Below are 13,142 nucleotides of genomic sequence, written 5' to 3'. Positions count from 1 at the left end.
GGCGACGGAGCTGCTCCGGACCGAGGGCTTCCTTCTGCTTCCTGAGGCGCGAGGTCCTGAAATCTGCCCGGTGACGATCAGACAGTTGGTTCCCACGGCTGTCCCCTCTTTGTGAGCCCAAGACAGCTTTGCTGCCCTCGGGAGGTGCGGAAGAGTTTGGCTCTGAGAACGGGAGATGGAGACAGACTCTTTGCTTCCCCTCCCGCGAGCGCGGCCCCGAGCACGTGGCACGTTGTGAGCGTGGCTGTGCTGCAGCGTGACGAGCCAGAGCGTTGACCGGCTACAGGCGCCGCAACAGGCAACAGCCCTGTTCAGAAGCACGCGTCTAGGAAACAAACTCCGCTGAGAAGTAGTGTAGAAGTGCTTAACCCAGAAGGGGAAATCTAGCAATACCCTGCTAGGCTTGGAAAGCAGTGCCCAGCCTAGGAGGCAGCCCTGTGTCCCTCACCGTCAGAGTGCCGCTGGCTCCGCACGGGTGGAACAGAAGGGTTTAGCGTTCGTAGAGCCGCGTGGGGGGACAGACAGCCAATGTTCAGCACTCTGGGTCGTGTGGCATTGGCCTGCCCGTCTTGGTTTTGTCCGGTGCGGACGTGCAGTGGTCTTTCGTTGAGCCTCCTCGCCATTTGGAGTTGGCGATGTCCTGTACGCATTAACCTGGTGTTACACTGACCCCCTGCAGTCCAGGGAGGAGCCCGGTCCCTTACTCCGGTTTGGCCTGATGCAGCTGAACTACCCCATGCGCAGCGTAGCTCTCGATGCCTCTCCCTTCGGGCATCCTTTGCAGTTCCTCCTTACATTTGCTAGTTTTTCTGACGCCCAGGAAAGGTTCCTCCGTTGGGGCCGCCGGTGGGTACTCTGCTCAATAAATGGCCTGCTCTAATGCTGTGGAAATCCGTCCAGAAGTGTCTCCATTACATGCCTGCTTTGACGTGAGGATAGAATTTCTTCCCCTGTGGCTTCTCTTGCCCAGGATCACAACTTCTTTCACAGCTAATAACATAAGGCTTTGAGGCATTACTTTGCATGCTTTCTCCTTTCGTCCACGATCTTATTTTAACACCCTCTCCTTGCCTTGTAGTGAACCTTGACGTACCTGGGACGCAGCTTGTCCATAGGAACCGTACGTCGACTGGCGGCATGGAAGTGTCTGGCTGAGGTCGCTAACGACCCCTCCCGTGGCTGCCTTTGCCTCTTGCACTGAAACTGCTGAGATGCGGCTTCTGCTACACAAATCACGGGTTCTCCCAATGGCAGCAGCGTGATGCTCCTTGCTTCCAGAAAAGACCAGGAGTTTGGCTGCTCCTGTGTCCGCGTGTCGCGTGTTTGAAGTGCTCTTCTGGAAGCCATTTAATTATGGCCCTAGTGAGATGGGCTAAGCTGCCCTCTCTTCCGATAGAGATCTCCCGAGGGCTTCTTTAATGGCGCTGCCAGATGTTCCTGCATTCCTGCGTGGAGCAATTACTTTTCCTGTGTAATTTGCCCACTGATTGAGGAGCTCTTCCACAAGATACGACACTCGTTCACGTTGCGCGGTGCTTGGTGTTTTCTTCCTGCTTTAGGTGCAGCCGGTGGCAGCCAGGCTCATGGCGATCTCGGGAGGGGACCCTTCCTCCAAAAGGCTTCTCTCCAACACCTCAGTCCCTTCAGCAGAGGTCTCTGCTGTTCCCGTGGGTGTTTTGTGGCGGTTCGGTCCACTTTCAGTGCCCCTGGTGCCAGGCACTTGGTGGTGTCGGTGCCTGCCATGGGAGCTCGGGTGGGAGCTGAGCAGCGGGGCGACGGGCGAGGCGAGGAGACCCCCCTGGCTGCAGCCCTCAAGCTGACGGGCCATGTCACGTCCTGCAGAGCTGCGCTTTGTCTGGGCAGGTGGACGTGGAGGCAGCTCTGTCCTTAGTTTTCCGCGGCATTGTTCCACTTCAGTAAGGTGGAGGGAGGAGGTGGCTACTGCTCAGGCAGCGGCGGTGCCGAATTGCCCCCACGCTCCTCTTTTCCACAGGTGGGCTGACTCGCCCGTACGGAGACCCGAGCCCGAGGGGCAGCAGGCAGGCCTTGGCCCTGTAAGTGCTGCATCAGCAAGGACACATCCGTGCATTTCCGTAGCACGCATTTCTAGCCCGACGTCTCTTCTAGCTGTTTGGTCTCTCGGGTCTCTTCTGATTTCATCCTCTGGGCGCCGCACCTCAGCTCACGGCCCTCAGAGCTCAGAAGGTCTTCTTGTGGTAGAGGCACCTCTGGACCTGGCTTGCTGAGCTGACGGCAGGGCGCCCGTGATGCCTTCAGCTCAGCCCCCAAACAGAGGACGTGCCTTCTGTCAGGGTCTGGATTTCAGAGGTGCCTTTGGTGGCCGCCGTACGTTCCAAGCTTGTAATTTCCAGGAGGCCGCCGGTGGGGCGGATTATCTCGCTGGACCTCCCATGCCTGGCGTGGAATTTGCAGCCACTGCACATTTGTATGGCAGGGGGCCATTTCTACGGGACACGGAGGCCTCCGGAAGCAAGGAAGTCCCATTGGAGATGCTGAGAGCCCCAGGATCAGATACGGGAGGTTGTGTTTGAGGAAAAGACCTGCACAGACCAGCAGATCTTTCCTCTAGATTGGTGGTTAGCAAGGCGGAAACAAGCCACCGCGCTGGTCTGGCACCTCCCAAATGCTTAGGAGCCGTGGCTCCTCCCTTGGCACCTTGCTTTCTGCCCCCACCCCTTTGCCGTGTATATAAGGCCCCCGGAGAGCCGCCTTGGCACAGCACAGCCCTCTCCAGCGAGCTGCACCTCCACCTCCACACCTCTGCTCTTGAGGACGGCGAGCCAGGCGGCCTTCAGCATGGGTAAGAGACGCTCTGCAGCCTCCCCGCAGCCCACCCCAGCTCCAGGGCTTGTAGCTCCATCCTGGATGTGGCTGAGCCGCTGCCTGGAGGCTGCAGGTTTCCCACCCTGACACTGAGTCCCGCCTGGGGACCGGTAGCTTTGTTCCCCTGCAGCGGGGCAGGAAGGAGAGAGGTGGGACTGAAGGTTTCTTTGGTCTCGCTACGGGGCTGCTTCTGGGGGCTCCTTTTTGCCTCAAAGGGCTACGTCCCTGTGGCTGTAGTGCCCACGGTGAGGGCAGCCTCCCCTTCTGCCTGGCAGCCGCCGGGGAGACAAGAAGCCAGGCTTCCCTTCCCGGCCAGCCCTCCAGTACTGGCGTGGTCCTCGGTGGAAGGTCGCTGTCCTCCGCTGGGGCTCAGAGGGTGCAAAAGGGGACTGAGCGCTGGTTTGGCCCGTGATATCCCCAGTGGCACTTCAGGGAGGATTCCTCCCCTGGACCTGAGATGTTCAGTGCCATCACGGCAGCAGCTGCTGGTCTCAGAGGTGCCCGTTGAGAGCTGGGGTGGGAGAAGGGCCATCGCGTGGGACAGGCTCTTTGGCGTGGGCACCTCTTAAGGACGTGGCCGTTTCTCATGTCATTCTTCTCTTCTGCTCGAACCAGACAGGTGCAGAGCTCAGTGCTACGAGTACCCCAGCTGCCCAGATGTGGTGAAAGGCAAGTCCTCTTGAGCGCATTTTGGAGTGGGGGGTGTTTGGGGAAGGGCTCCGTGTGAGCGGAGACCACCGTTAATTAACTGGGCACGCGGAGTCCCTTCCTGCAAAGGGAGAAAATGGTAACTATACGGAGACCCACTTTCGGTGTTCTCCCCTCTGGGCCAGCAATGGAGCCAGGGCTGGGGAGCTGGCGGTGACCGAGGAGGGAAATAAAGTTCAGTCCTGTGTGAGAGTCTGCTGAAGCTTTTCCTTTCCTTCCTGGCTGGTTCGTGGCACCTTTTAACGGCGGCTTTCTATATACCCAGCTCCCAGGGAGGAGGTTGCCTACGTGACCTGTACCTACAGGGAAACATGCATCGACCAACCTGACTTCCTGGCCACCGTGGATCTCAACCCCAGGTCTCCGTGCTATGGCCAGGTACCTGTGTCTCGGCTGTGTTTTTACTGGGCTGGCGACCACCTGCTGGCTCTGTGTTCACAGGGCCCCCAACTTCAGGGCATTTGCTTTTTTTTGCTGGGGAAAATCAGATTGCGTGATAGGCCCTCTGTCATGCCGCCTGGCTGTTTATGCCTTGCACCTTCTTGCCTTCCTGCATCTTCCTGTCTCATCCACCCTGGCCCGACTCTTGCCTCCTGCCTGTTCACGTCCTGCCAAGACCTGACTGGGAAGCCCCATGTGACTTTTGTCACGGCAGGTCTACTTCTTCTCCGCCGGTGGTACGCGCACGCTGGGGATGTTGGCTGCTAGGAACCTCACCTTCCTTCTCTCTTCCCACTGCCCCCCGTTAGCCTGGCTTTGGCTGAACCCTCTCCATCTCTGTGTCCTGGGGACGAGCCGGCTCTGACTCACTTCCCAACTCACTTCCAGAGCATCTCGGTGCTGCTAGTGAGCTATTGAGCCCTTGCTCTGCATCACCCTCTCAGTGGCTGCTCGGCACGGAGAATGGTCGCCAGTGACCCAGGTGGTTTAGGGTATCCAGCACTTCTGCAGCGCTGAGCGTGTGTCTAATGCTCTGTGGTGCACTGCCCCAGCCCGCCTGCTGTCGCCCTACACGGGGAATCGGCATTCACCTGCCTCTGAAGGCTGCAAAGACAGGTTATCGACGTCAAGGGTGTGTATGTGACCTGCCTAGGTCATTACTACAAGAGCTTAGAAGAAAGAACGTGGTCTTTCAAGCCAGTATAGCCTGCTGAAAGTTGTTAACACATTTTGGACTCCGCTCTTAGGAGGTGTTTGCCGAGCAAGGCACCAGCGTTGTCACGTGGAAGATGATAATTTCTTCACCCGTGATTTTTCTGAAGTTTGGTGGCGTGGGGTGGGGAATTCTTGAGAGAATCTCCCCATTTCTGGGCTGCGCACAGCGGCCTGACAAAGAGCAGTGGCCACTGCAAGGAGCAGTGTTCTCCTCCGCGAGCCTCTAGAGGCGGTCCCCGCCACAGTCAAAGGGAGGCCACCAGGTCCGACGAATCTGCCGGCGTTAGGGTCCCATTTCTCCCTGCCGCCCCTGAATGAACCCTAACTCTGCCTTGCCTGCCTAGGTGATCCACCGCCTGCCCATGCCCAACCTCAAAGACGAGCTGCATGCCTCGGGGTGGAGCACTGGCTGCACCTGCCTTGACAATATCACAACGAAAAGGACCAAGCTGATTCTTCCCTGTTTGATTTCCTCCCGCATTTACGTGGTGGATGTGGGTTCACAGTGCCGGGCTCCCAAGCTGTGTAAGGTACGCCTGGGCTGATGCAAAGACAGGTTTCCGGGAAGGAGTTGGGAACTGGTGCTTCTGGAATCGTACCCAGGGAAGAGGGGCTCTCTCTTCATCTTCTCTTCCGCCTTGATTTTAGAGAGCTGCGTCCCGTTCCCCTCCCAGCTCCCTCCCGTCAGACCGAGGAAGGCTCTGATCGTCGTCGCGTTCCTCCCTCTGCACGTGTTTTGTCCAGAGAGCATCTAGTGCCTGGAAGCCACGCGACGCCCCGTGCCTGCCCCCCACCCACAGGCGAGGTGGACAGGCCAGCTGATACGAGCTGGGCGTTGCTGCATCCTCGCTGCCTGTGCAGCCGGGAGCTCCGAGGCCTCCGTGCTCCTCCCCAAGGAGGAGCAGGGCCCGGCAAGCGCGAGCGCTTGGCCAGAACACTCCTGCAAGCGTCAGGGACTTTCAGAAGTCTCCGATGGCCAAAGGCTCAGCCAGGGCATGTGAAACGGGCTGAGCAGTCGGGAGGCTGACGTATGTGCGCGTCGACTTTCTTCCAGATGATTGAGCCGGTGGATGTCTTCTGGAAGTGCAACAAGGGGTACCTCAATGTACCTCGCAGCCTGCCTAGCGGTGATATTCTGATCGCCAACGTGGGAGATCCTTCTGGCAATGCGAAAGGTACTTTGCCCTGTAACAACCCCGTGAAGGAACCGACTGGTTTGGCAGCGGAGAACGTGGCTTGCCATGCCTCCCCTTTCTGTATCACAGGTGGATTTATTGTGCTGGATGGCGAGAGCTTTGAGCTGAAGGGGAACTGGGAAAACGAGTGCGAGACCCCCCCGAGCGGATACGACTTCTGGTTCCAGCCGCGCCACAATGTTCTGGTCAGCTCTGCCGGGTTCGTCATGAAGCGTGCGGGGTATGGATTTGATCCCAACGACTTGAAGAAAGGTGAGGGAATAGAGGCAAGTGCCGAGCCAGAACTCACCAAGGTGGTGGGAGGGTGTCGATGCAGTCAGAGAGAGGGGACGGGAAGATTCCTCCCCGCAGGGCCCATTTTACAGACGTGCAGCGTCTGTCCTCAAGCCAGGCTGGTCCCCGCCTTTTCCCGCTGCTCCCTAAATCATTGCCTAAATCGCTGCCTAAATCATTCTGCTGCCTGTGGCTAGACGCTGCCACGGCTGTCCCGGTCGTTGGGCGCTGTGGGCAGGGGTGAGTCTCCGTGGGGGGCCCCCTCCCTTCTGACTTGGTTCTCCTCTTGCTCAGGGGTCTTTGGGCGCCGCCTGAACGTGTGGAACTTGTCCTGCCGCACCCTCACCCAGTGCTTTGACCTGGGCGAGGACTCTCTGCCCCTGTGCGTTAGATTCCTCCACAACCCCGACGCTGCCGAGGGATACGTCAGCTGTGCCCTGAGCGGCATCATCTACCGCTTCTACAAGTGCGAGGCAAGTGCCCTGCCAGCAGCCAGGGGAGAGCGGCCGTGGTGAGCTGCAGGGGGCCGAGAGGGGCTCAGGAGAGGTAGCTGGCAGCAGCGGTGGCCTCCCTCAGGCGGCTTTGCCTGGCCGTGCAAGCGTGCGGGTGCCGGGGAGCGCTCTTGCCTGGGCAGCCGGGAGCGCTCATGGTGCGGTGCCTGTGTTTCTTGTGCAGAGAGACAACTGGGCAGTACAGGAGGTGATTCGGATTCCGGCCAAGGAAGTGACGGGATGGATTATGTGCAAGATGCCAGGTTCGTGCGGCCTGGGGTGGCGTTTCCTTCTCCCTCCCAGAGCCTTGTGACGTGCAGCCTGGCAAAGCCCGCTCGCTGCCCCTCAGAGCCCTGCTGAGAAACGCGACGGAAGGCTTGTCGGGGGCGCTGAGGGGCTGCGCCCACCGCCAGGAAGGCGCTGCTGCCCCGGCTGGAGCCCGTGCACTTGGGCAGGTCTCCTGCGCTGGAGGCCCGACGGAGAGAATGGCAGGGGCAGATGCGAGCTGGGGCTGGAGGCAGGGCATGCCTTCTGTTGGTGCTGCCTTCTCTGGAGCTCTCCGTTTCTGTGCCCTAGCCTTCACGGTCGACCTCGTCATCTCAATGGACGACAAGTACCTGTACGTCAGCAACTGGCTGCACGGAGACATCCGCCAGTATGAGCTCTCCAAAACCTGCAAGCCCAGGCTGGTGGGCCAGGTGAGGCAGGGGCAGAAGGGCTCGCCCCCTGGGGTTCCTTAGCAGGACCTGGTGGCGCTTGGCCGACGAGGCAACACGTCTCCCACTGCCTCGCTTACAGGTGTTTGTGGGAGGCAGCATCCTCAGAGGCGGACCCGTGGCCGTGTGTAGAGACGAAGAGCTCAAGTGCCAGCCGGAGCCCTTGGTGATCAAGGTGAGTTCTGCGTCCTCTTGGGCCTTTGGCTCTGCTCCGCCACTTCTCTGCCCGGGGTCTTTGGGGCAGGTCTCCACTGCAGCGGCCCGTGTGCCTGCAGCTCCTGGTGGCTGGCCTGTGCTGGAAGGGGCGGCAGCCGCTCCGCTCCGCTCGGCGCCCCTGCTCCTGCTCGTGCTTGGCTGCCGAAAGAAAGCAGCCAGTAACATCGGCGCTGTCTGTTGTGCCTTCAGTGCAAGAGGGTGTACGGCGGCCCTTGTAAGATGCAGCTCAGCCTGGATGGCAAGAGGCTGTACGTCACCAACTCCTTCTACAGCACGTGGGACAAGCAGTTCTACCCGAACATGGTCACGTAAGAAACATTTGGGATGGAAGGGGCCTCTTCTGCGTGGCCTCTTGGCTAGAAACGGGGAAGGCGCCTCATCTGGGGGGCTGCAAGGGCGCGCTGGTGATCGCAGGGGGGCGGATTTTCCCGGCATCGTCCCCGCAGCTGCCTCAGGTTGAATTCCTCATGCGGTTGCCTCACAACCATCGCTGGCCGGGCAAGGTGCCGCTGCTGCCTGTGTGCAGCTGCAGTGCCAGGGTTTTGCCTGGCAGAGCACACGTGCTTCAGTCCGGAGGGTGGCGCGAGTCCACCGGAGGGTCTCTGGGAGCCAGGCCGCGTCTCCGTACGACATCTCCCAGTGTATCCCCCAGAGACGCTTTGATTTAGCAAAGCAGACGATGGCCTCCGGGGCAAAGGCAAGCCCCAGCCTGCCTGGCACATCGTGCCGAGCGGTTTACTCACAGCCACTGAGGTTCAGGACAAAGTGGTGGGCGCTGGTGTCTGCCAGTACCGAGACTGGGCCTCCGCTCCCTTCTCCCTGCAGAGGACGAGACGTTAAGGGGGAAGCCTCTGCCTCGATACGGAGCAGGAGGGCGAAGGGCAGGACCTCTTGAACAGGGCCGAGGTTTGCCTGTCTGTAATAGCCGCGCTCTTGTCCCCTGACAGGGAAGGCTCTGTCATGCTGCAGATTGATGTGGACACTGAGAAAGGAGGCCTGACCGTGAACAAGAACTTCCTGGTGGATTTTGGAAAGGAACCCAATGGGCCTTGCCTCGCCCACGAGATCCACTTCCCTTGTGGGGATTCCACCTCCGACATCTTGGCCTAGGTGCCGCCTGAAAGACCCCCTTCTTCTCCCTCTTCTGTAGTGCAGCCACTAAGCAAAAGCGTGGGGTAATTGGGCTTGGGGGTGCCTATTCCTTGCTGGAGTCTAGATTTCCGCTAACCCGAGCTACGGAAGCTCTGCCTTGTCGCGAGGGTTTGGTTCAGGCAGACCAGTGAGCGGCGGCACAGGGCACGGGCCGCGTCTTGCCAGGCCGTGCGCCTGAGCCGTCGGTCCAGGCACCCTTTGTTTTCAGTGCAAAGCAATCCCTGGGCACGGTTCGGAGAGCGGAGCCCAGCAGTCGCTCGCCCATAGAGATGTGCGGTACCACCGTGCCTTTTGGCAGGGGTCTGCATACGCGCCGTGCCTCGCCTTGTTGCCGCAGGCCTGTCGGGCACCTGCCTCGACGTCCCCGGCCCGTTAGCTCTTGCTGCCCGGTGCCGGGGCCGGCAGCAGGGCGCCGAGCTCTCCGGCGTGGTTCGGAGCCTGTTCGCCCTTGAAAGCTAAGGCAAAAGCAAGCAAAGTGCCCAGTTCGTCTGAGCTCTGTTCTTCAGCCAGGCCATTCCTGGACAGTCTTCCCCTGGCACGAGAGCCCTCTTGGCTCCCTGGCCTCGTGCTTGGGCCGGTACGCGCCACAGCTGAAGGAGTACCAAGTGCTTTATGCTGAAAGGAGGTGCCTGTTCCTGACACTGGTTTGCTCTTATGTTCTGCTTTAAACATGAATAAAATTGCTCATAGCATCAGCTAGATCTTCACATGTCTTATTTCTTTGAAGCCTTTCTATGTTTTTTCATAAATGGTTAACGGTAAGATTAGGGCTTTGGAAATCCCTACAACAAAACCACTTGTTGGTGGGAATATCTGTTATTTTTCCTGGAACCCAAAGGTTGCAAAAATCTGCACGTAATGTGGATCCTTATAAAATTTATCTTTACATGTTTACCTTGGAAGTAAAGATTGTCATACTCCCCATGGGCAAATATATTGCTACGGCTCTCTTGTGCACCTTTAATGTTCCCAAGAGAGAAACATTCCCTCCTGGAAAAGAGCTCAGTACCTTCAGTGAGGTGTCCAAGAGGTCTGGGAGAAATTGAGCCATGGTGGGGTCTCTTCTTGCTGGTTGGAGGGGGTGACATGAGGCGAGGTCTTGAGTTTCAGCAGGTGGGAGTTCTCACTGGGGTGCTGCTTCAGTGGGACACCCTGTCCTGATCCTCCAGAGGTGCCTTGTTTGAGGGCCTTCTCCGGGGAAATCCCTGCTGTCGAGGTGGCTTTGGAATGAGCCTTATCTCACCTACCCACACACCCTCCAAAGCACGTATCTCACTGGAGGTGCCCCCTCCTCTCCACCCCATGCCGGCGTGCGGTCCAGACGGCCAGAGGTAGCTGGGCTGAGCCCAGCCTGGAGGGCCCTCCTGGCGGTGGGGCCAGGCACCACCCACGGAACGGCAGGGAAGAGCTCCCTTACCTCACGGCTGCCTCTGGGGGGTTGATCACAGAGTCTGCCCCCCCTCGCACCATCAGCTGACCCCCCTCTCTGACTTGCAGGTGGTCGCACAGCAAGGTGAGGACTCAGCCGGGGCTTCGAGCTGCAGCTGAGCCCTGAAGACCGACGGGCAACGCAGCAGAGGCGACCCAGCTCCTCGTTCCACCATCAGGCCCCGCTCTGCCCGGGCCGCAGGGATGTGGATGTGTTTCTGCTGGTACGAGCAAACTCTTCCGTCCCCTCCAAGGCCTGTTCTTTGGGTCTTTGGGTCCTGATTCCCATGTTTCAGGGAGCATGGGCCTCTCCTCCCCCTTGTGCACGAGTTATCCCAAGGAATGCGGAACGCGGGGCATCTGCAGTGGCCGGCTGTGCCTTACCTGGGGAGGCGGTGACTTGGGGAGGCTGACGTTGGATGCTTCGTCCATTCCCTCTGGTGGCTGTTTGGTCAAGAGGCTCCTCCTGGTGCCAGCACCCGTCAAGTCCTTCGCAGCTTCCTACAGCTCTCCTGGACCATGAGACACCGCTGGCATCACTCTAAGGGATGGAGCACTCTTATGGCAATCTTGCGAACTGCAGCAGCGACGTTTCCATGGAGGATGACTGCAGGGGCAGGTGAGGCCCAGATGAAGCCAGGCTGCTGCTCGTACATGCCTCATCCTTTGCATTTAAGCCCTGGGGCCTCCTGGAGAAGCTTTCCTTGGTCAGAGGCAAGGAGGGACACGGGGATGTGCTGGCCACCGCAGCGCAGGTCTGCAGTGTGCTCCACAGCATGGCACGGAGCGTCTGATACCAGCAGACGAGCCCGCTCAGGTGGGCGCGGGAGAGACTGAGCCAAGGCCATCGGTCTTTCCGCTGGCAGGTGAAACGGGCCGAGGGCCTCTGACGGCAGAGCGACTGACTGCCTGAGCTTGCTGGTTTCAGTGGCTCTATCTGGGGCGAGCACTGGAGAGGACCAGCAGCCTGCAGGCAAAGATGTGCCCCTGACAGCTGAGCACCCACTGCACAGTCCTTACGGGCCAAGCCAGCTGACGCCCAGCTTTGCAGCCAGAAGCAATAGCTGACACTGACTAAGTCAGATGTGTCACGGAGAAAACTGTTACACAGCTTCTGCCCTCCTCCCAGCCAGCAAATTAACATCCCACAGTAAACGCTCATGCTGCAATTAAAAGGAACCCAGTTCTCACTTTTCATTTTCACTTGTGATTAACATCTGCAACCTCATAAAATTATTTCTGTGGTTGGGAATGCAGGGCTCAGACGTCTTTCATCAGGGGCACCCCTTCAGCCTCGTAGGGAGACTCCAGACTTCTAGCAGGGAACCGGAGGAGAGGAGCCCCCTGCTTTCCCTTCACTGCTAAAAGCCCTTGTTTTTCCAGCATGCGAGAATGTGTGCACTACGCAGTGCAGCCACAGCCACGGCCCCTACCCCTCTGGGAGGGGAGGAGGTTCTGGGAGCACTGAAATAGCTTCCCAGCACATTTCCAGTGCTGTAAGACGCTAAAGGCTGCCCTGGTACCTCCCACACCCCGAGGTGTGTGGATCCTCCCCTTGGCATCCTTTTTCCAAACCCTTCCTCTCCCCATCCTGCTCCCTATATATCTGAACCCCCCACGGAGCTGCATCCTCTCTCTTGACGTGCTCCTAGCAGCAGAATGCAGGCGGGACCATCCCCTCCAGCTGCTCAGCAGCAGGTGAGATCCAGCCCGGCCTCCGGCACAGGTAAGAGATCTCTCTTTTAACTGCAGCTTGCTCGTGAGAGGAGAAGGCTTGGGACTGTTGCTGGCTGGCTGCCTTCTGGCCGTGGGCTCTGCTCCGGGGTCCCCCTAAACTCGTTTGGAGCTGGCTTTTGTGTTTTTGTTGCTGTGACACCCAGAAAACAAAAAGTGAAAAGAAATATGGGGATGAACGTGGTGTTTTCTCTGGCCAGGAAAGGGTTTCTTTTCTCAAGCTACTAAAAGTGCCAGGAAACGTTTAGGTGGGCTGATGATTAAAAGCCTTCTAACTATTCTCTCATGTATTCATCTGCAACGTGTGCAGGCTGTGCTTGCGACAGTCCGATATACCATGGCAGGGAGTCCTCGGTGCAAAGCCTGGCTTTGGTGGGGCTGCTTTTGCAGGAGTGAACTAAGGAGAAGGGAGAAGCAAGCTGGAGGGGTTTCTCAGGGCTTCAGGTAGGAGCAAGGACACGAGTATTAAAACAAATAAGAATAAAAAATAAGAAGCTGACGCAGCAAAGCTGAGTTGTGCAATTTAGCTGGGGGTTTTCCTCCCTCTCCTCAGGCTTGCCGCTGTAAGTGGGGAAAAGGGGTCCTTTTGGTGGTCGTTGGTCCTAACAAGCTCTTGTTCAACTGCATTAAGGACAATTTTCTCAGCAGGTATCAAGAGCACGAGGCTGGCAGGGTCCAAAGCGCCCTGGAGACCCGCAGCAGCGTGATGGGGACTCCCAGGATGATGTTAGGGGCTGGCAAGGGGGCTGACACCTCGACCTCTTGGGAGGAAACGGGGCTTTCTGTGCGAAAGCTTTCCATTAATGCCCCCAAACCGAGGCACAGCTGCCCCGAAGAGGGTCAGGAGGAGCCGCAGAGCAGGCTCAGCTCATCCCCCCTCCTCACCCCGCAGCGAGGGGATGGGTTCTCCCCACTCAGTTCCCGGGAGAATCCTCTCCCCTCCTTCTGCCCGTGGCACCCGTGGAGGCTCCTCCAGTGCAGCAGCCCAGCCATGCTGCCTTTCTTCCTCGCTGCCTCCCCTCCTCCTCCTCCTCGCAGAAGAATCACAAGAGCTCTCGGCGTCTCCTTGAGGCCGTGCGAGCCTGGCATTGCCCCTACACGTGTTGAGCAGCCCTTCCTCTCCGCCACAGGGACACGATGGGAGGCAAAGCAGAGACACAGCTCTGAGCCTTGAACCTTTCTGCACTAGAAATATATCACTGGCCTTTCTGGCTGCCCGGAGCCCCAGA

General features: G+C 58.8%; 1 protein-coding gene across 2 annotated transcripts; it reads left to right on the top strand.

The window, feature by feature from the left end:
* Positions 1-1,025: 1,025 nt before the first annotated feature.
* On the top strand, positions 1,026-9,446 carry LOC142048379 (methanethiol oxidase-like). Of its 2 annotated transcripts, XM_075075177.1 has the most exons (13): positions 1,026-1,156; positions 1,560-2,821; positions 3,460-3,513; positions 3,818-3,930; positions 5,052-5,237; positions 5,762-5,882; positions 5,973-6,155; positions 6,471-6,649; positions 6,852-6,930; positions 7,244-7,365; positions 7,466-7,558; positions 7,789-7,907; positions 8,547-9,446. In XM_075075177.1, exons 2-13 carry the CDS (start codon positions 2,818-2,820, stop codon positions 8,707-8,709), a joined length of 1,416 nt encoding a protein of 471 aa, XP_074931278.1. In that variant the 5' UTR covers positions 1,026-1,156; positions 1,560-2,817; the 3' UTR covers positions 8,710-9,446. The 2 variants fall into 2 exon arrangements, with proteins under 2 accessions (XP_074931278.1, XP_074931277.1); XM_075075176.1 differs by having other exon boundaries at positions 1,026-2,821.
* The last annotated feature ends 3,696 nt before the right edge of the window (positions 9,447-13,142 follow it).

Source organism: Phalacrocorax aristotelis, chromosome 25, assembly GCF_949628215.1.
Source record: "Phalacrocorax aristotelis chromosome 25, bGulAri2.1, whole genome shotgun sequence".
Classification (NCBI taxonomy): domain Eukaryota; kingdom Metazoa; phylum Chordata; class Aves; order Suliformes; family Phalacrocoracidae; genus Phalacrocorax; species Phalacrocorax aristotelis.
The sequence above is the reverse complement of the archived record's forward strand: the minus strand, read 5'-3'. Positions and strand labels throughout refer to the sequence as shown.